Here is a 23,335-nt window from a genome sequence, read left to right on the forward strand (position 1 = left end):
GTACATAAAGTCATGTAAATCAGTAACAATTTTTTATATTAATTTGTAATGCTACGCTACTGTTGTTCATGGCTTCTAGCATCAATATTGACATGGCATGCACTTGAAAGAGGAGCTAATAGTTTAGTTGCAGCATTAGTTTTGTAGCAATTATTAAAATAATTTCAGACTATTCCATTTTAAAAACACCTCACTCCACTATTCATGTAATTCCTATTTCTGAAGTGCCTGTGGTTACGAAGAGAATCATCCCAGAAGACAAAATACCAACTCCTGTGGCAAAGAAGGAAGATAAAGCCCCTTCAGCTAGAGGTACACCTGTTCTTCATAAAATAAGTGTTTTCTTACTTTTGAGCTTGCTTCGGTTTGCTCTTGCTTCAATTATCTTTTTGATATATTTAGTTATGTTTTGATGCAATAGTACTCAATGTCAGTTTCGTGTTTTCAGTTTTGCGTCCTTTATATATTCACTCTTGTGTCATTTATCTTTTTAAACACTGTTAGTTATGTTTTTGTCCTTTGTGTTTTTTGTAACAATATTGTGCTTAAGCCTCCTTTACTTGCCAATTTGTGTGCATCTTAAAAAACAGTTCTTAAGTTTAAAAAACTATAGTTCACTCTGTGACCATGCACTGTGTGCTATTTCTTTGTTTTTGGAGGGCCTTTAGGGCCTTTAACCAAAAACACATCATGAGTATCTTTGTAAATAGTAACCCCCTTTAAGATAACATAATATCTTTAAAGTTCCTGAGGTAGCAAGAAAGCCCATTCCTGAAGAGAAATTACCAGTTGCAGTTCCTAAAAAGGCAGAAGTTCCACTTCCTAAAGGTATTTCTTCTTAAAACTGAAAACCTTGTTTGCCTTTTCTTGTGTTTAATGTGTACATGAGTATGTGTGTGTTTTCCTGTGGAACTTGTCTGCTCTTTAATAAGCCAATAAAAAAGACCAGTATTTTTCCTCTAAATTCTGAACCTGGAATCACAGGATCAATGTTACAAACTTAACTTCCCCAACATTTTGTGAATCATTTTGTCTCCGTGTGTCTCAGTGTATGTATTCCCCATAACTATTACAATTTAAGTGTAAGCGGTACATTCCTATCAAGTGAATTATAAAAAGTCTGCTCTCTGCAGCCTATAATTGGTTGACTCTGATATGTAGCAACATATGTTCTATGAACCCGCTAGACTATTATGCAAATGACATAGAATAATATGCCTAATAAATATTATCTGCTCTTTTTCAAATGAGCACCTTTATCTCACCCATACTTCCTGGGTATTACCTTTATGTTTTATTAATCTATTAGTATTATTTATCCAATCTCTGGAACTATATCTCCATTGACAGCTGATCTGTGGAATCTCTCTGGTTCTTTGGAAGTGGCTTGACCCCCACAATCCTTGTCATATCCTACTCATGCAGCCCTTCATAACCAAGGACTGTTGTTTTCCCATAATCATTTCCCTGATACACTGTAAAGTTTACACTTACACAGGATTTCATCTGAAGATTTTTCATATAATGAATAATAAAGATGTTTAAGTCTAAAGTTAAGGTACTTTGCATCAGGTATTATGTATACCTGTGGTATTTATTTAATACATGCAGGCCCATATTAACATGCAAAGCTGTACAAAACACTATCAACAAGCAGTAGAAGACAGGGTTTTGTACTAAAAAATATGGCCACTTGACATACAGCATTAAAAATAAGAAATTCTTTTATTTTGCCTAATGTTTCCCCCTTTGCATGTGTGCTGCACTGTACAGCCTACATCTGAAGTAGAAAAAGTTTTAAAGTTTGTCTGGGCATTGTATTTTTTGCTGGAAGTATGCCCTTCCAGAACAAAAATCATGCTGGACACATGCAGACACCTATGCACTATGGCACAAATGTGTGTACATGGCACTTGGCAGCCCAAGTGTTCACCAGCGCGGGGGAGGGAGCAGGATAGTGCCACATCTCTTTAGATATGCACCTTCCTTTTATCTGCTGTTTTCCCTCTCTCTCACACAATACAGTGCAGCCATTTTGTTTACTGTGCTGCTCTGTAATAATATGGTTAGTATGTGTCACAGTTTTCAGCGCATAGTTAACATTTTATACTATCTTTGAAATAGCTGAGGAACCCAATAGGGCTCTCCCTGAAGAAGAAATGCCTGTGTCCACTCCCCAAAAGAGGGAGGTTTTACCTGCAGAAGGTAAAAGTAAAGGGAATTATATGTGTTTGTAGCAGTATTTCCCAAAACAGTCTCTTTGCTATTGTGAGTTTATTAATGGCATTGTGTGCACAGTATTTGGTTAATCTCAGTCATTGTGTAACAGCGATTGGCATATTGCCCTATTTGCTTTAGTTTCTTGATTAATATGTTGAAAATTCTTATGTGAGCTTCTCACAATCATGCACATGCAATTTCTTAAAGTGCCTGAGGTTCCTAAAAGAGAAGTCACAGAAGAAAAGTTGTCAATTGCTGTGCCTAAAAAAGAAGAAGTCCTTGCTCCTAAAGGTATACCATGCAGTGCATTTTTGAACAGTAACCTCTGCAAGCTTTACTAATATTTAGAGACAAATTTCAAAGATTATTGCATGTCTCTGTTTTGTTCATGTTGATAGTATTTTGGTGTTTTGTTCGTTGTATTTCTGTTAGTTTTTTTGTTTAAAAAATACTTAAAACAACTATTACTATTTAAAGTGCCTATAGTGGCTAAGAAGCCAGTTGCTGAAGAGAAGATACCTGTTGCAATTCCCAAAAAAGTGGAAGCGCCACCAGCGAAAGGTATTTTGTGCTTGGTGTTACATGTTTCTCTTCTGCATGTTCTGTGTAATATTGTGGTCTTTTGTGATAGTCTTTTCAATTAAATATTGGTCTAATTAGTCTTCAATGAGAAATCTAATGATTTGGTTACAATAATTCATAACAAAGCAGGATTTACTAAAAAGAAAAAATTTAATTGGTAAGATGCATAGTGATTTCCCTCAATATTATACCTTAACTTCAACCACGTGAAGAGAAAGGTCCATGGTATTACATTTACAGTAATCTGTGAGTGATGTGCTCCTAATAATGTCTATAGATGTTAAATATGTTATGTTGAAGTATATGGGTGTCTGTCCAATATCACTCCATGTTTAAGTCTTGTCTGCCAGTCTTGTGTGCTCTTCAGTATTTTGCAATGGAGTTTAAGAGTCTTATTATTAATATCTTTAAAGTGCCAGAGGTCCGCAAGAAGCCTGTTCCTCAAGATAAAATATTGACAGCAGAAGAAAAAGTTTCAATTCTTGTTTCCAAAAAAATAGAAGTTCTTCCATCTAAAGGTATACTGGTTTAAATGCATACCTGTTTGTGAAATTTGTTTTGTGCTCTTCTGTTGTGTTAATGGCCACGTGTGGAGTGTAAACTTTTTCAATGACAACATTTTTTATTTGTGTATGTCTTTAAAAACATATGCTACTTTTTAATGAAAACTGTGGTTTTGAGATTTCATTTGTATTATTTTTAAAGTACCTGAACCCCAAAAGAAACTAATTTCAGAAGAAAAAGTACCAATTGCAGTGCCCAAAAAAGTAGAAACTCTGCCAGAAAAAGGTACCTTGGCTGCATAGATTTAACAATCTTCTGTATTTTTGGTGTGTTTACTTCAATGTTATAGTCTTAGTAAGCAGTTTGTTTTTGATCAGTTGCACCTTCAGTTACAGTTGTCTTTTGCACTAACTTATGTGTTACATGTCACAGTAAATGTGTGTTTACAGTTCTTTATATTAATATCTTTAAAGTGCCTGGAGTGCCTAAGAAGTCTGTCATAAAGGAAAAAGTATCGGTTTCTCTTCTTAAACATGAGACTCCTCCGCCAGCTGCAGGTATAACCTTCCTAGAGCGAAAAACAGCAACCCTAATATGATCTTAAATCTGTTTGTTGTGTCTTTGTTTGCTGTGTTAATTTCTAATCCATTTTACATGTGTATTTGTCCTTATGCTTTGCAGTGTAAGATCCATTGATTGAGGATAACTGCTAAATGCTGCTCGCTAAGCACTTTAAAAGCAAATAAATAATGTTGACATGCCTGAAGTGCATTTGCTAATATTTCTCATTTTGGTGGCTATTAGTGACTTGGTAAAATAAAAAGGAAGATGTCTTATTCATAGTTAAAACGTGATTAAGTTTATCCCCTCTTGCCGATTCTGCACTTTAATTGTGTGATACATTTATGCAATTAAAAAATCAGCCTATTCAACATCTATGGTATGAAATCTAGATACAACAAAACATAATTAGAAAGAAAATAAAACTTTGTAGAACCATATTCTTTCATATCTTGTCAGTATCATAGAGGAGAGTCAAATGTATGAGGTAACTATAAAACAGGATTTGGAACAAAATTACTTAAAAATCAGATAGTTGCTTATTTTAGTCAGATTCCTTAAAGAGAGCTAAATGAACATTCAGGGGCAGATTTACAATTTATTCATGCAGCTCAGTGTAGCAGTCACAAATGCTGCACTGTGTGAAAAGGAGAGAGCAGAAGAGCGCAAAATTTACTGAAATTTGGCACTCTCCTCCCCTTTACCTAGCACTGAAATCAGCTGCCATGCACCACAGGAACACCTTTGTGCCATGGTCCTAGAGTGTGTATGTGAGACTATCATAGGTTTGTTACTGGAAGGGTATCCTTCCAGTACAAAATACCATGTTTGGACTAACTTTAGCCCTTTTCCCTCTTTGTACGTGTGCTGTAAAATGCAGCCCACGTACAAAGTATGAAAAGGAAGGAAAAATGCAAGCATTTCTCTTTTCTTGTGCCTACTTCAAATGGGCGCAGTTTTCTGGTGCTAAACCCTGTCTACTTTATTCAGTAAATAGGGCTTAGCATCAGAAACCTTGGTTGGTTACATGGGAACGCCCATGCTCCAACCATGGAACGGCCCCTTGAGGTTAGGTAATGCAAAGCAACACTCAGCGCTGCTTTGAGTTACACTTTTTTTCCAGCGCTAAACAAGTTTAGCGCTGGAAAGTAAATTGGAAAAAAAGATTTCGCAAAGACTTTCGTCACTTCAATTTACAAAACTTTTGTAAATCAATCACAGCGTTAAATATTAGTAAATCTCCCCCTCAGTGATTTAGTGAGCAGCATTTTTAAAGATGCAAAACTCCAAAGTTCATTGATTCATTCAATTAGATTCTGTAGTGCCACATTAATCACAGCAGACAGCAAAATTATGTAATACTGGAGGAAAGGTATACTTAGGAAGTTGGTGCATCTCAGCTGTCTATTCAGTCACTGAACAATTTTTCATTTGTGGCCTACTTAGCCCACATTGATGTCAAAGTCCTCGAACAAAGTCGAAATGTGATGTAGCAAAAGGCAAAATGTGTAAATTTAACTAAATAAAAGTGTCAGGGAGTAGAATATATTGTATAATTTTAATATTGTGATGCAGGCAAGGTCTGAAGGTAATTCACTCGTTAGGTGCATTCCTGACCTGTGAATGTAGACTATAAAAGCCCTTTAATTTCCCTTAGCAGTGTTTGGTTTTAAGAAAACAAAGATGCTTAATTCAGCAGTAAGCATTCCACCAGATAGACTAAATATTTTAATAATAAGTTGGCAATGAAACCAAATGTATATAAATACACCAAAATTACATTAGGTGATACTGAGTATGAAAATACATCGATCATTAAACAAATAGTTTATTGAAACACCTACTGTTCACACCATGCAGTCAAACCAATGTATTTAAAAGATGATCTTACAAGGTATCACTTGTACACCTGGCACAGTGATCTGATGATGACAAGATTAGGCCAAACACTTCATATTAATTTTATCTTGAATAATAATGTTGCATACGTGTGATCTTATGTGTTTTTATTATGTTGGTTTAATTATGTCAGCTCATGTTTTAACATGAATATGTGTTTTTAAAGTTTCTGCTATTCCCAGACAAGTTGAAGAAGTAAAAGCAATATCTCTGAAAAGAGAAAGAGGCACTTACAAAAAAGAGGATGACATTCAGATAGAAGAGGTTTATGACAGAAGTGAGAAGTATTATGAAGAACAAGTCTATGGAGTAAAAGTCATTGAGGAGCAAGTTTATGGAGAAAGGCAGCAAAGGCAAGAGATTCATCAAGAGACATTTTATGAGGAAAGAGAGAAAATCTTCGAAGAAGAAGAAGTAGAAGAAGAAGAAGAAGAAGAAGAAGAAGAAGAAGAAGAAGAAGAGCAAATATATGAAGAAATTCATGAGGAAGAACATATTTATGCACCAGAGGAAGAAGAGCAGATCTCAGAAGAAAACATTTATGAAGATGAAACAACTACTTACAAAGAAGAAGTCTATGCAGAAATTCCTGAAATTGAAGAAGTTTATGAAGAAATAAAACAAATACAAGAGCAAAAGAAGATCATAGAAGAAATTCAAGAAGAAAAAGAACTCTATGAAGAAAAAGTTGAAATTGAGGCAGAGGTAGAACACATCTATGAAGAAGAAGAAGAGATAACTTATCGGGAGAACATTTATGAAGAGCTCCATGAGGAAGAAGTTGTTTCTGTTCAGTTTGAAGAATTTTATGACAAAAAAGGTACATGTTTGTCTCTCATGCATGTTGTAAATTTCACTCTGCTTTTGTGCTTAAATTGTGCTTCAGTTTTTCTCTAATACCCTCTTTGACATTATACTTAGCAGTGGCCGTGCCTTAATAATTTCCCTTTCCAAGCATTCCCAAAATTGGAGGGCTATGTATCCTGGCCTATTCTTTCAAGATTCTACTTGTTTATAATCTATTTAGTTACATGCACTCATGCATACAAATGCACGGTCACACCTACCTGTATTGCAGATATTGTTTGGGAAAAATCACTTTAAACTTTTATTATCTTCAGAGAACCTCTGTTACACTCAAAGTACAATAATTTATGCAAACTTTGAGCAGACATGATTGCAATCACTCCCTATGTCACAATGAGCAGATGATGATACTCTCTTTCTAAATTACTGACTATCATTAATGCATTTACCATATCAGAGCCCTATAGACATACACAGCAAAGTGACGCTGGCTCTCATTTACTTTCAATTATCTACACAGTATAAGTTTATCATTCTCTCATCAACACCAAAATCACCTGGCAGTCTCAAATATCAAAATAACAATACCCACTACTTACAACTTCTAGATGCCTTTGTTACTTGACTCACATATATTTCCTGAACCCCCTGTTTAATCCAAAATCTAGGCCCTCACTCGTTATCTTACCTAGTGTCTCTGTAGTTATTTACTCATCGAGGGCCATGTGTATGAAGCTTCCAGTTTGCATTTCCTAAATTGTGAACCCTAATTCTCTATTTAGGAAATTAAATGTACACAAATAGATATTTTCTAATAGTAATTCCTACAGAGTAGGAATCACTATTAAGAATTCGCTAATTGGGAAAAACTAAACAATTGTTTTTTATGGACATAAAGGTTCATAGGTAGGAATGGTTATGCATTTCCAAATTAGCTATTTCCATATAGGAAATCGCAAATTAGGAAATGCAAAACCAGGGGGGCCTATGGGCCCAAGGACCCTCTTTATGCACCCCCCGCCCCAAAAAGTGGTGCATATGTAAAGCGCATAAATGCCCTAGGGGCATGTGCAAGCTACTTGGCACTTTTTGCATTTTGGGTGCATTTTTTTTACATTGCACATGGTTGGCATCGACTTGGATTCGATAGTAAGATCATTTCCTAAATGCCCATTTCACATTTAGGAAATGCTTTGTAAATGTGCATAGGGATTTCCTATTTGCGATTTCCTATTTAGGGAATCGCAAAATGCAATTTCTACTGGGGAGCAATTGCCTTTTGTGACCACGTTTAGGCCTCTGTACATACTGAAAGGCAGTAGTTCATTTCCTAACGGACTGAAATTGTGATTCGGTCCGTTAAGAAATGCAATTTCCTTTTCGTACAGCTGGCCCTTAGTCTCTTGTTTTCACAACCTGCACTCAATCATTCTCATGTTTTCTCAGTTATCTATTCTCTTTCCTTTCATTGCTTCCTTGTCTTCTTATTCTTTCACTATTTTAGTTTTTCAGCTCCTTAATCATAAACTCTTGGTTTCATAGCCTCTAATTTATCCACTCTCCTCGATTAGCAATATTTTAGCCATTCATGGTCTCTTTTTTACCTTGGCCACTCATTCACACTCAGTTTCTCAACCCCTCAATCATCCATTCATTTGGATTCTTAGCCAGATACTCATCAACTATTTAGCTTTGAGCCCTCTCACTCTAGTGCACTCAACCCCTTGCTCATCCACTCTTCTGGTTTACCAGAACCTTGCATGCTATCATGGTAGCTTCACACTGATCAACTATCATCGCTACTCATCCACTCTACTGGTTCTCTCCTGGTTTCTCTACGCTATTCACTAAGGATTTCTTCTTAGCCCCACTCACTCATGTAACCTCTTTGTTCTACAATCTCTTTACTTATTCACAGTGTTCACCTTCCCACCTGCAATCTCCTATTAGATTGGAATTTTAGGGGCTGATTGTCACTGTTATAAGTTCTCCCATCACATTCATTCACCCTTTTTGTTTTTTGCAAACCAATAATAATTCCAATCTCTTGGTTTTTCAAGTGACTCACTAAGATAACCAATCAGTTTTTACCCTCTATTTACCCATGCTCATTGGTATGGACCCCCTAACTCATCCACTCTCTTGGATTTCTTTATCATTCACTCATATACTCTCTTGATTTCTCAGACTCTTATCAACTCACTTACATGGTATCCTATCCCCCCGTTCCTCCATTTTCTTGTTTTTTCGGTTCCTCACTTGCTCAGTCTCATGAAATTACAGTATTGTTTCAGGATTGTCTGGCTTTGCCAGTTCCCCTTTGTTGATTTCACAACTATCACTTTTCCATCTTCTTGATTTTTGATTTGCTGAATGATTCTTTGATTAAGATTCTCATCGCCTTAGTCATACAATATCTTGTTTTCTCAGGCTCATTACTCATCTGAACTCTTAATTGTGCAGCCTTTTTTTCATCTGCTGTCATGGTTACCAAGTCTTCTTACAGATCTACTCATTTTGTTTATTATCCTATCACATATGCATGATGTACTTTACATCCCCACACTCATCTACAGTGAAAGGTACCAATGATTCGCACACATTATTTGCCTTGGTTTTCCAGACGCTCACCTATTTACTATCTTCTTTACCGCTTTCAATCTGCTATCATTTCTAACTGCTTACCCGTCTACACTCTTAATTTCTCAACACCTTGTGTGTCAGCACCTCATTCAACTGTCAAACTGGATTCTCATTATCCTCACCTATCCTCTCATTTGATTTAAACAATCCCACACACCGTATTCCCTTTATTCCTCAATCTTTATTATTCCCTCATTTGTTTTTTTCAATCCCTTCATTCATCTACTCACTTCATTTTTTTTCCCTCACTCTATTTAGTCGTGGCATCCTTTGTTTATCAGCTTCAGGACCATCTGCTGTCAGCCCTCTACCTGATTCCCTCTTTTTTGCTTTCTCAGCCCTTCATTGAAAGGGGTGAATTTAATTTCATCCCATTTATCCGTTCAGTCACTCCTCAGTGCTTTTTAGTTAGTAAGTTAGTTTAGATACACCAATTACAGGCAGCCTGTAGAAGATCTCTTGCCTCAAATACACCGACGTTTGGCAGACATATTACATTAGTGACTGATATTTATTTCACCTGACATTAGTACACATCTCCATTTATCAGAGAAAGATGGCATCACTATGGAGGCAGTGGCACCTATAGCAATACTCTCCTCCACACAGAAGATGACTCTTATATTACAGTGATATTCCAAAAAATGCCATTGTATGTGTCAAGCTTAGTGGTGTTCTATCTTCATTCTTGAACATACTGAAACTCTTCAGATTTTCAATTATCAATGTAAATCTGTAGCAGATATCAGTTTGAATTGATCCAATTTGTATTGACGCTAAACTGATTTTTAATAGTATTATTAATATTTTCAAAGAAGTTGAATAGTTATATCACCTTTCCCAAAAATGTCCTACCCTCAGTGAACTTTAAATAGATGTCCACCCCACCAAACGCCATATCAGCATGTCATGAAATGGTATGAAATGTGTTTCTGTCATTATGCTTTATGATTTTTAACTTTTTGACTGTCTATTAGTTAAACATATCACCTGCATTTCCAGACACATTCTACCAATGCCTCCCTCATGTAGCAATGTTAAATGCATATGTCCAATATCACGAAAAGCCATACAAACCCCACCATACAGATGCATCAGAATAGTATATTTCCAAACTTATGGGAGTTAAATTATCAGAAAGTTTTAAGCGATCATATATCTGCTGATGAGCATGTGTTGCACATTTCTGTTCTGTTTCTGTCTGTTTCATGTGTGCGTATGACATTCTTAAACCAAAATAATATTTTTAAAGTGGCTGAAGAACCCAAAAAAGCTGTCCAAGAAGAAAAAGTTCAACTAAAGAAAGCAAAAGCTCCTCTTGTGAAAGGTACATAATTTGAGTAATTCAATCTTGTGTGCTTCTTTTGCTTTTTCTATGTTTAAAATAATTATTATATCGTCTTGTATTCAACTTGTGTATATTTTATGTTTTTGTGACCTGTTTTGTCCTGTGTGTTCAATAACAAAAACACTACTGAATGTCTTAACTAATATCTTTTAAGTGGCAGAGAAGACAAAAAAAGAATTGATGGAAGAGAAAGTTGTTCTTAAAAAGATTCCTCCAGTGAAAGGTATTTCAACTTCATAAACTGTGTGTCTTGAGTTCCAATTTCATGTTGGCATTAACCACATAATCATCTCCATCTTCAATTCTTCACTCTTACTAGCATTTCATCGGAAAGAAAAAAGTTCATCATTAACCCCATTAAAGGAAGCACTCACAATATCACTTCTGTCTGTTGTCATCCTAAATCTAACTGTGTTCGTAACTGGCCTGTGACAGTGTGCAACAGGAAATCAAGTTCACTAATACTCTTTTCTTCCTTGTATGAACATAGTTTGGGTTAGTTTCTGTACTCTGTCTCAGTTTGGAGTACACACTTTTTTGTTTTCATTGACAGCATGTATGGTAGAGTGTGGAAGGAGGCTACTATTATTTGCCCTGTTTAACTAATCAAGAGCCTTCTCAGCATTAAATGGTTAAATATTTTTGAAGAGCTGTTCACCCTCACATTGCATAATAGGTTTCCCCAGTGATATGAATAATAAATAAGGGACTATTTTCCATAAATGCATACGTAAGACAAGACCTTATATTCAATGTGCTTTCATGACAAACAATACTTTTTTTCATTTATTCTGCAAATGCTTTAAACCACACATCTTAAAATGCATCAGAAACTTTTTCTGAGGTACAGAATATAAAACTTTAATGTTTATCTATGTTAGTTATGGTTCAAAAACTATAAACCCTTCAGGTTCTTGAAATTAATCTGGAGTTTATTTGAGTTGCTCATTGCCAACAAACTCTAACAGACTAGTGCAAACAAATAATGCATGTGTCTTACACAGCAAGACAAGTGCTGCTTCAGATTTAGTTTCTTCACAGCAAATTCATTAGTGGCTGACTCAGAATCTCTTGGAGTGGATGAGATATACTTTAACAACAAAAAATATAACATGGCCAGATCCTCCTACCACATAATCCATCTATCACATATTATACCACAGTTGATCTCAGGGAACAACCCTTATAGTCTTGCTAACAGTTTCACTAAAACTGTTGTGAAAATCATTGTTGCAAATTGAACAGTTTCCAAAAATGCAAAGCATTAGCCCACTCCATGTTATATGTGCCGACAGGGAGGTGGGTAGAAGAGCTAAGGCAAAACGTTAAGAACAGATGAGTTCTTTACCCCAGTTTGCCTGTTTCAGGCAACATCCCTCTAGAAAAGCCCTGGAAGTGCTATATGTGCCGACAGGGAGGTGAGTAGAGGAGCTAAGGCAAAACTTGAATGTATGAGTTCTTTACCCCAGTTTGCCTGTTTCAGACAACATCCCTCTAGAAAAGCCCTGGAAGTGATGACAATTTTTGAAAATTCAATTCAATTAGAGGTGAATGTTGTATGTACAAATCTGTTTTAATAAATCTTTTGTTTTATGATCACAGGAAGCATTCATTGTTGATGTCTGTATGGCTTTTTGTGTTATATGTCATTGTTATATTTGTGTCTTGGTAAGTTATGATGTTTTCTAACACAAACAATATATTTAAAGTACCTGAGATTCCAAAGAAACCGGCACCACAAGAGGATGTTTTACCTTCCATTCCTAAAAAAGAGGTCCCACGTGTCACAGGTACAGTAATTCTCTTTCAACAAAACCTCTTAATTTTCTTAAAGTATATATGTGTAATAACTCATGCAAGTCTGTCAGCCCAACGGCTCAATGTGTCTTACATTTGCCTTATCTGTCACTTTTGACTTCTTATATCTTCAATGAAGTGGTTCCCAAATTATGTTAGATACTTATGCGCTGCCTTTTCAAGATGGTACCATCAAAGTTAGTCTATAAAATTTCAATGACGGGAGGCATGCTACATTACAGGTATGCTGGGAATCTTGGGGAGACTGAAATTCTGTAATGTGTGAATATAATCAGTTACAATTACAGGTTTTTCTTTTAATTGGAGAATAAACAACAACAATTGTAATATTAGGAAAGATACTTATAGTGCATAATTTAAAAATTCCCACTCTAAATATGTCTGTCCTTATTTGTGAATACTATCAAAATTTTGCTAAAAAGAATTGCAATTTCTTTAAAGTTCCCAAGGTAGTTAAGAAAGTTGCCCCTGAAGAAAAAGTGACCGTACCAGTACCTAAAATGGAAGACCTTCCGCCAGTTAAAGGTACATGGAAATAAAGCATTAGAAATATGATTTATACTTGCATTACTAATATATTTTCGTAGATGCTAACACATCCCTTCCTTCAGTGGGTTTAATTGTTTATTATACTTTGTTTTCCTAGTTTGGTAGAATGAGAACCTTTTCTGTTTTATTCATAGAATAACATTGATGCTACAATATACATATATGTGTTCAGAATTTCTTTGTGAGACTTTGATATTTGATTAGCTTAAAAAAAGCTAGTTTTAGTCATGGTATTACTGTTTTCTAAAAGTAACTGTGAAAGGCAAATATTGAGGCAAGATCGCCGCTTGTTAATGAGGACAGTAGAGTCTGAAGATGATAGCGTTTGCAAATTACACAAACTAGCATATATGATGAAAAGAAATAGAAATAGATAGCCAGCTGCATGTGTGTGTACTTATGGGCATTTATTTGAGCACATGTGCACTCACATACAGGAAGAAAACATTTTCAGAAAGGTGTACTTAAATATATTTTGTTTCTACAAATCACTAGTGTCCTATAGACTGGTTTTTCAAGAAAGGGTGACATTTAGAGGACAAATTCTTTGAAATATGTGATCTTTTGTGTGATAAGTAAATGTGCTATTTCTGGTGCCTGAATTGTTATATGACAATATTGTGGTAGTTCTAAAATGGTGAAAAACACTATATTAGATTGATGTACCATACTTTGAGGCGGATATAATAAGCATTTTAATAGTCACATACACTCTGATTCATTGTTTTGTGGCCGTTAAAATTATTTTTTCAATGTACTAAGGCCATTTTAGGAGTTGGTATCATTTTACTGACTCCTAAAATGGTTTTGCGAATGAGAACTAATCTGCAATTTGTAAGGGAGTCCCTTGCAAATTATGAAATGGTATGTTGTGTAGCGATCGTTTTAAACTGAAATCCAGATGCAAAAAACTAAAAAGTTATTGACTTCTGAGTAGGTTTGGTAAACTTTCACAAAAGGAAAGGAGTCCCTATGTGACCACTGCTTCTTTGTAAATGACCCAAAAATGTCTGTTCGGTAGTCCTGCTCACTCTCAAACACACTTTTTTACTAAAACATTTTGCTTTGAATTGAGCCCTCAAACGGGCTACATTTCAAAAAAGGTTATCAATCACAGACATGGTGCTCACCACAGAAGGCCAACATCCCTGTGATGACATCCAATCGGATTATGTCAGTTGTGACCTACCTCATTAATATTCATGAGATTAGTTGGATTGTGATCCATTCTAATTTCACAAACCAACCTATTGGTACATATGTCGGTTCATAAAATTCAGTACTGTTTGCAAAAATACTGGTCACAATTTGCCACCAGTATTTTGTGACCATTTATTAGCACATCTGGCCCTTAATGTTTCTCTATATATTTTGAGTGCTCACTATACCATAACTCTTGTATAAGTGTTAAATCATTAATGATTATAAATAATTTTAAGTTTAGAAAGAACATTAAGGATTTGTCTAAATGGCTGTTATGTTTTGTCTGATGTGTTAGTATGTATGTTTTTGTACGATGTTAAAATATACTCCAGAATAATTATAACAGTAAGGATCTCATTCTTAATCTATATGTGTACATGCACATGACAAGAATCTGTCTAGATACTAAATATGTAATTATATATATTATTTTCGAAGTTTCTGAAGTACACAAGAGAGCTATACCTGAAGAAGTTTCACTGCCACAAAAGGTGGAGATTCCACCACTAAAAGGTAAATTTTAGAGTTGCTCACAAATCTGAAACCTGTGCACCTTAATTATGCATCATAATTTATGGTCTTATGAATTACATGCTTTTCCTCACACTACCTAATACTGTTTGTTAATAACGCTTAAATGGAATCTGCAAGACTAACGTTACTGCTAAATCCATTGCTCAAAGCAGATACTTGCCATACATTTACAATACTCAATCATACCTTACTTTGTGCTTCTGTTCCAGTCAGTGGGTGCATTTCTTTTATAATTAACCCAAATCCACCTTTCTCTCCCAACAACACTGAGAGCAACATCATGTGATTTGTTTATCTTAAGTATTGGGAACTTTGCGCTTTTAGGAAAAAAATATCAAACTCACTATATCCAATCTGCAGCCCTCTCCTACTCTGCTAGCTAATAACTTTTCATGGTGCCTTGTGATTCTCTGTTACAATTACGGCTTTTGGTGTTCAATGAATACCCAAACATGATATGTTTTGATTGTACATTCTATAAATGTTTGACGTCCCACTGATCTCTTCAGACAGGACAAACAAATGTTTCAGGAGGTGTAATTGTGTTGGTTTCACCATTTCCTTCAATATTTACTACATTGTTATTTTCCTTGATCTAATATCTTTAAAACTTGCCTCTACTACTCTCTCAGATACTCAAATAGTCAACTTCTTACATTCCACAATAAATGACTTCTCTGAATTTTTACAGACAACCTTTTATCCTTACCTCCGTCTTTGCTGACCAGCCCAGCATTCTGGTTTTATCACCAATCATTATCTTTCTGTAAATTTAACTTTTCAAATGTTCAATATTTATTGATTTCGCTTCATAGTTTAGGAAGAATATTTTGAAACAAATTCATTTGTGTACCATGTCACCTCTATAGCAATCTCCCCTCACTCTCTTCTAACCAAATCCTCTATTTTAACTTATTTTTTCACTACATCATCTAATGCCTCAATCATACACCAACATTTCTGTATCCTTCAATCTAATGTGCTTTTAATCCTATCTATCACTATGATCAATTCATACATGGTGTTACAGTATATTTCCTTTTAATCCCGATCTGTCCTATTTCAGTTCTCCCACCATGTTGTATATACTACTATTTGATTTGCTTGCAGCCACTCCTTACAAAACATCCTACTTCCTGTATCTTCCATGCACTTTAAGTTAGGTCTCGCACATTATTTTTTGTTTAATTATATTTAAAAGTTGTATACATTTCTAATTTAACCAGAGCCATTTTAGCATTGTACTGTTTGAAACTGCAGATAAACTACATATTTTTTGTAGCCTGATCAGCATAAAAAAAATACATACTGATAAACAGGTGTTAAATAGAACAGATTAAGCAAAAGAGGAAAACATGGCAATTCTTCAAATACATTTAACGGTGAGATAGGTCAAAGCAGAATTCTCAACTTTTTGCCATTTCCATAATTGTTGTCCACTCACCTAACCTGCCATTTGCTTTTCACAGTCTGCCATTCAATTCAATATTTATTATACCATGTTATATCAGGCAGTGTAATGCTTCCCTCTCCCTCTCTCTCACATCCACACAAAAACATACATCAGTTCATTAAATTTATTACACAATTAACCTTGAGCATATATACTTACAAAAACTTTAATTTTAGTGTGAAGTAGCATCAAATGATTCTCCACGTAGTTGGAACTCTAACAACAATGTTTACATCTGATAACTTAAACGTACTGCAAATAGGGGACCTTTAATTATCACTCAACCACTTTGCACAGGATTCCTCCTCACTACATTCAAGTATCGTACTCATGCTATCCATGTTCTGTTTGTGTAACACAATGAGAAGCTGCCCAATATGTAACTAGAATTCCTTCTTCATTCTAACTGCACTTTCTTCTTCAGAACCAAAAAGAAATTTATTTAATAACACAAAAGTTCCACCCTACATGCTCTGCTTTCCCTACTCTTAGGAAAATAATCAATGTGTGGACTACATAAGCCTGCTATGACGCTAAATCAACATTTAAAATGGAGAGTATGCATGGTAGTTTCTTCCTTAGTTCATAAAGATCGAATTAAGATAAGGCTTCAAAAGCAGTACTGAAACATTTACCCACCCCAGTATTGATGTCAGAAAAAGATGATCTATGTGCCACTGTTGTTAACATTTAAAAAAAATGTAAGTCACATTTTTTCAGAATGTCTGTTGCCTGTCTTTGTTCTGCATTTGGTTTTAGGGGATAATTACAGTTATTTTATCTTTTAGCCCCACAAGTTCAAAATATAACTATATATCAGTGTTGAGAGAACAGAGATTATCATTAACATCAACATATCATGACAGTGAAATAGTAACTTTCCATATTGACTGTTGTAGAATACACTATAATACATCTAAAAATGGTTCTGGTGAACACAAACTATTGATAAAGATAATGTTTGCAGCCTGGAAGTGAATTACTCCCATAGTTTCCTGAGTCTCCAGTGTTGATAATGTGCTTGTTTCCATTGACTGTATATGATTAGGAACTACATCAGTCAGTGATCAAGACATATTATAAAAAAAAAAACAGAGCTAAACTCAATGAAACAGAGAACAGTTGTTTAGAAATATGTAATCAAAGTAGCAATATACTATAGGATAGTAAATATGTTGAATGCTTAAATTATATTATTCAAAATGTGTATTATTTTCATAAATATATAGCTATATATCTATATATAAATATAAATATGTATGTATGTATATCTATATATATCTATAACTATAGATAGATAGATAGATAGATAGATAGATAGATAGATAGATAGATAGATAGATAGAGAGAGAGATAGATAGATAGATAGATAGATAGATAGATAGATAGATAGATAGATAGATAGATAGATAGATAGATAGATAGATGCACTATTAGTGCTCTAAAATGTAAGCATGTGACTCCTCAGATGCTATACCAAATTCCAGATTCTTAGCATCTAAAATTACCATCTAATGAATGGTAAACACACAGTATTCATAAATGCACAGCCATGATACAAATACACAGGAGCACTCATGCAAATTTCAGTTAAGGGCTATTACATATCCAGCTCTCAAGTATGTAAATAAAGCACCACATAGTTACCCACTTGTAGAACGACTTTGATATTATAGTGACCATGATATCACTGTAGTGATGGAAATATTTGGCCATCTCATGTAAAACAAATACAAATCTGATATACATTCCTACTAACTGATTGGTTTTTTATTAGTGCGGTCATTCTAATTTGTGCATGTACACACACCTGAAGGAAAAAGAAGTATAGCACTTAAACGATTGCTCATCAGAGGAATCATATTGAGCATTTGGTTTCAGTGAGCTCCTTGAATCTGAATATATGTTAACTTTTCAGTGATATATAAAAGCCTGAACACTCCCTATTCAGAAAACCACACAAACCTCAAACAGGAAGCTTATTTTCATGAATCTGCATATGTTGGTGATATGCGCACAATGTAAACTGCATAGTTTAAAATGTAGATGTTTTAATATGTGTATTCAGTTTAAAATCATTTTAAAAGGTATGCAATTACAACATAGCCTTTGGAATGTTCTAATTTAATTCACTAAATGTTACATTGGCTTGTAACAGAAGGCCACAAAACAATAAACTCTTTGTAGAATTGTGGTAAATATATGAAAACATATATGCAAAATAGGAACCCATTTAAACATATTGTGAATTCCTGTGAATTTCCTGAATTAAATTGCTGTAACAGCCCATTTTTAGAATCCTTGTTCTGTGTCCTATGTCCTATGTCAATGTGTGTGCTTCATGTGTGTTTTAAATGAATGGTCAAATTCTGAAACAAAATGGATATCTTTTAAGTGCCCGAATTACCAAAGAAACCGGAAGAAAAAGCGCCAATTGCAGTTCATAAAAAGGAGGAAGTTGCACCACCAAAAGGTACAAGACCACTTCATCTTTATCTTTTAAGCCATCTGTTTCGTTAGTGTCCCTTTCTGTGTAGCATATCTATGTGAGTCTTTGGTCTTAGTTCTGTGTGAAGTTTTATTATTCCTTAAGTGTCCATGTATTTTCATGATCCTAAAATCTAAATAATATCTTTAAAGTTCCTGAACTGCAGAAGAGAGTTGTTCCAGAGAAAAGGACACCCATTACTGTTCCAGTAAAAGAAGAGGCCACGCCTGCTAAAGGTATACATATTTTTCTGTCTTAGAAATGCTTAAGATGAGGGTCTTTTAGATTGCTTGGGATACTCTTATTCTTTTGCAACTGTTGAGTACAAGGTTTAAGTATTCCTAATAGAGACTAATGTTTTTAAAGTCCCCGTGCTCAGAAAAGTTGTACCTGAAGAAAAGAAGCTTGTTCCTACTCCTAAGAGAGAAGAAATGCCAACAGTCAAAGGTACATTCATTTTACACAGAAATTATTGTAAACTCTTCCTATGTGTTTTTTGTCAGTGTTTAATCATGTCTATTTGTGAATATTTAGTGTACATTGAAGTGGAGCTGTAGAAAGAGATTACAACTTTAACACCTCCAATGCCATTAGTCGCCTATTTCAACTTCATCAACAGAAATTACATGCAACTCCCAACCCACACACACACACACACACACACAAGTTTGCCCTTCTGTCTCAAGGAATGACATGGTTCCGTTATGAGAGAGGTACCATGGATATTTCAACAGTTATAATTCCAAAATGGCATTAATGGAGCCTCTCTAATGGCCTCTCTAATGGATAATAAACCTTTGCTAAACATACACACTTCATTTTAACACAAGGCTAATTTCCATTCTAGCTTTTACAAGTTATCACTTTATTGTCAAATATTTTAATTAGAAAACAGGATTTCTAATATTGTAAACTGAATACACTTGTAGTGCCTGAGATGGAAAAGAAAGCTGTTTTTGAAGAAAAAGTAACTGTCCCTGTACCACACAGAAAAGAGGCACCCTCTCCCACAGGTACACATTTATGTTTCATAAAACAATAAGACTTTCACAACACACCTTTTCTATCACATTGTAATGTGTGTGCCCAGTCTATCTCTGTTTGCTTGTTGTATCCATTCCACAGGAGATGTTACTATTTGGTTTGCTTTCCTTTGTCTTTCTTACTTGGCATTTTGTTTTATTATGTTTGAATGCTTTTGAAATTCTGAATCAAAGGTACTTCCTTTAAAGTACCATCAATACCACAAAAACTTATCCCAGAAGAAATAGTACTTATTTCAATCCCTAGGGAAGAGGGGCTTCCAGCTATGAACGATTGGAGCTTCATTAAATAACTCTTTTTCTTCAGTCACTTCCATTCTTGCTTTATTGTTTCAGTTAAATGTTCAACCCATCAACAAAGTCAGTATGTCCTTGTTGTCATTTTAATGTTTGTGAGATGCAACAGTCTACTTCTGTTGAATTAGTGCATTCATTCTTTATGAAATAACACCGCATTGTTACTGCCCCTATGTATGTGTTTTTATTTAGCATGTTGTTTTGTTACATGTATCAAATCAAATATACTGTTTTGAATGTGCCAGAAATACCAAAGAAAGAAGTTCCACAAGAAAAAGTGCCTGTTCCAGTACCTAAGAAGGAAAAGGCTCCAGTTGTGAAAGGTACATAGAAGCTTCATCAAGCAATCACTCATTGTTTCATCAATCATCAGTAGCTTCCATTCTTACTCCATCAGTAAAGTTAATGGTTCTGTCTGTCCTAGTCATCATGCCCTTGTTGTCAGTTTGATGTCTGTACGTTTTAAGATTTATGAATGGAAAACACTTTTTTTAAAGTGCCAGAGTTGCCCAAGAGAATTGTGCAAGATGAAAAGGTGCCAATGACTATCCCCGAAAAAGAAGAAATTTCACCAGCCAAAGGTATACAGAAGCCATTATATGTTTATAAAATGTGTAGTCCTTTTACATAATCACTTTCCATATTACAAGTACAACTACATTCAGGAAACAAAAAAGTCAACACCAATGCTATGCTGAAACACAAATTCCTTTTTAACCAGTTAAAGCAAAATACTGTTCACAACAAAGGTGTTTTTGAAATATTGTTATATGACTAAGCACTGCAGGACATTTGATAGATGTCTTACTGAATTATGTGAACAGAAAGATACCACTATAGACAATTTTGTCATTGTGAGGTTATTGAATTAGTAACCTGTCTTTTCTTTCGGATCCAAATAATAGTTTATTCAAAACGCAAATTTCTTTTTTCATTGCCAAACCTTTATAGGAATATCTGCACATTTGACAACTGTGAAAATAAACAAAAACACTGTTTTTGTTCATGTAGTACAAAGAATGTCTTTATATGTAAAAACTGGGTCTAAAATAACTAACAAAAACTACTGCATATATTTAAAGTTCAAGAAGTGCCTATGGTAGCAGTTCCAGAGAAAAAGGTTCCGGCTGTTGCTCCAAAAAAAGTGGAGGCCCCACCTGCCAAAGGTACTTCTTTTTTCAATCTGTTATAGCCATAAAATTTATTATAGAGTCAAATATTGTCAGGAAAACCATTTGTGAGGTCATGGAAGACAAGCCATGAGGAAATATGAAAATTTGTAAGCTATACCCTTAGCTCACACCGATCAAATCAGTTAAATATTCTCAATAACTTGTAATTGCTCTTCATTTCATTAGACAATAAAATGATACATAGCTTGTTTACCCCCTTTTTAATATTCAGGGGCTTATTTGAGGTAGAACAATAATGCTGGGTAAACCAAAATGTTGCAATCTTTTTATTTAGATTTTAATTGATACATTCAACATATTTTAGAGTATATATGTGAATTAAAATACAATCTACATTTTTAAAGTTCCTGAGCTGCGTAAGCGAGTTGTCCCTGAGGAAAAGGTCACTGTTCCACAAAAAGAAGTTCCACCATTAAAAGGTATATAGAACCATTATTTCAAACTTTTCACATTTTAGCACCCGAAAAATGTATTGTAATAATGAATGCAATTCTACATGTCATCGTGGCATGTGTAGATATATACAACACATTTTCAAAATGGTTGTATGATGGAAGCATGCATGGTTTAACCACGCGTGCCTCTACCACGCAGCCCAAACCACGAATGCGTCTTAACCATGCATTCCTTTACCACGCAATTTAGTGGTATAGGCATGAATGGTAAAGGGGTATGTGTGGCTACGGTCGCCACTACCCCAACCCCCCCTAGCCCCTGACTACCCCCACCCCACACTGTTCCTAAAACTCTGCCCCTTTACTAACACTACCCCTACTCCCCCGTGCTGACTCTTTCCAGTTCCCTCCCCCTGCCCTAATGCCTAAAACCCTGCCCCTTTACTTACACTACCCCCACCCCTGCACTGTTCCTTAAATTACCCCAACCCCTTCCACTGCCTAGAAACCTACCGACACACCCCCAACCCTTAAAACTACCCCGACTACCCATTCCCCTCGTACTGCCTTAAGGCCTAAAACCCTGCCCCTTTACTTACACTACCCGTCCCCCCACCCCACGCTTTCCCTTAAACTACCCCAACCCCTTCCACTGCCATCCCTACTGTTCCCCTTTTAAAATATGGAGGTGGAGTGTATCGGTGTGGTTTTTCCGTTTTGTTTTGTGTTATTTATCTGTAGATGTAATGTGCATACCTGTTGTGGATAATCTACACAAAATATCTTTCAAGTTTTTAAAACTCAAATATCTTTAAAGTACCAGAACTGCGCAAGAAAGCTGTTCCTGAGGAAAAAATCCATGTTTCTGTGCCCAAAAAGGAGGAAGTTTCCACAGTTAAAGGTACTTGGAGTCTTCATCTGAATCCTCTGTATTCATCAATCATTTCTTCTTGACAACATACCATCATGTTATCAAACTTCATAAAGTCATATCTACCAGTTCTTATATGTTGTCTTTTTTGTGATACATGTGAAAATTAAGTTTCAGTACATTTCAAATAAACGTGTTTCAAGTTTCTAAAACAAAGCTAATATCTTTGAAGTTCCTGAACTACCTGTGAAAGCTGTCCCAAAAGAAAAGATCCTTACAGAGATATCTGAAGAGGACACCTTTCCAGCAGTTAAAGGTACATTGAGTCCTCATTAAAAATTTCAACTGAGAACTCTTTTCTTGTGAAGTAGTAATTTTGAAATATACTCTGTCTGCTTAATAAAGCTGTCCACTTTGTAGATTTTTTGTCCCCTGCTTGTCATTGTTGTCTGTAAATAGTTTCAAATGTATACTAAAATCTTGCTATGACAAAACTTCAAAATAGGCCTAATGTCTTTGATAAAACATTAACCCATTTCTAACTATATTGAAAAAAAGAAATAAGTTTATGCATGTAAAGTTCTTCAGTAAGGGTAAACTCTGAAATTCATTCTGAAATCTAGTACCAACAAGTCACCACAGAAGTGTGGTATACTTATGCCTTTGCAAATGGAATAATTTGGTAGGTTGTATAATTATTACGTTAAAGGCCAGTTCAATGCAATAGGTACATGACTGCTCAATGTAAACATCCCATTAAATAATATTGAATTGAATAGCTATTATTTCCTTTGTGCTCACAATTCTGGTTGATTACAGTGATTCTTGAGGAATGATTGTGTACGCTCTCAAATAGAGGAATATAAATGGCAGTATGCTGTAATGTAATGGATAGCTCAGTATTGTTATCATTTGAGCATAAAAGTT

The 23,335-nt window shown here is 35.1% G+C and overlaps 1 protein-coding gene across 1 annotated transcript in view; it reads left to right on the forward strand.

Moving 5' to 3' along the window:
- The window catches only part of TTN (titin), a 379,656-nt gene that overhangs the window by 188,969 nt on the left and 167,352 nt on the right, over positions 1-23,335 (forward strand). The window contains exons 124-147 of the mRNA XM_085645211.1: positions 226-312; positions 745-828; positions 2,125-2,205; positions 2,428-2,511; positions 2,698-2,781; positions 3,216-3,320; positions 3,508-3,591; positions 3,780-3,863; positions 5,933-6,586; positions 10,469-10,543; positions 10,719-10,787; positions 12,274-12,354; positions 12,824-12,907; positions 14,573-14,647; positions 18,517-18,594; positions 18,762-18,845; positions 18,976-19,056; positions 19,539-19,622; positions 20,195-20,272; positions 20,447-20,530; positions 21,032-21,115; positions 21,487-21,561; positions 22,355-22,438; positions 22,641-22,724. Coding sequence (XP_085501337.1) covers positions 226-312; positions 745-828; positions 2,125-2,205; positions 2,428-2,511; positions 2,698-2,781; positions 3,216-3,320; positions 3,508-3,591; positions 3,780-3,863; positions 5,933-6,586; positions 10,469-10,543; positions 10,719-10,787; positions 12,274-12,354; positions 12,824-12,907; positions 14,573-14,647; positions 18,517-18,594; positions 18,762-18,845; positions 18,976-19,056; positions 19,539-19,622; positions 20,195-20,272; positions 20,447-20,530; positions 21,032-21,115; positions 21,487-21,561; positions 22,355-22,438; positions 22,641-22,724 — 2,547 coding nt within the window. The remainder of the gene's footprint in view (positions 1-225; positions 313-744; positions 829-2,124; positions 2,206-2,427; positions 2,512-2,697; positions 2,782-3,215; positions 3,321-3,507; positions 3,592-3,779; positions 3,864-5,932; positions 6,587-10,468; positions 10,544-10,718; positions 10,788-12,273; positions 12,355-12,823; positions 12,908-14,572; positions 14,648-18,516; positions 18,595-18,761; positions 18,846-18,975; positions 19,057-19,538; positions 19,623-20,194; positions 20,273-20,446; positions 20,531-21,031; positions 21,116-21,486; positions 21,562-22,354; positions 22,439-22,640; positions 22,725-23,335) is intronic.

The sequence above is a fragment of the Triturus cristatus genome, chromosome 3_1, assembly GCF_964204655.1.
Source record: "Triturus cristatus chromosome 3_1, aTriCri1.1, whole genome shotgun sequence".
In the NCBI taxonomy this organism is placed as follows: Eukaryota; Metazoa; Chordata; class Amphibia; order Caudata; family Salamandridae; genus Triturus; species Triturus cristatus.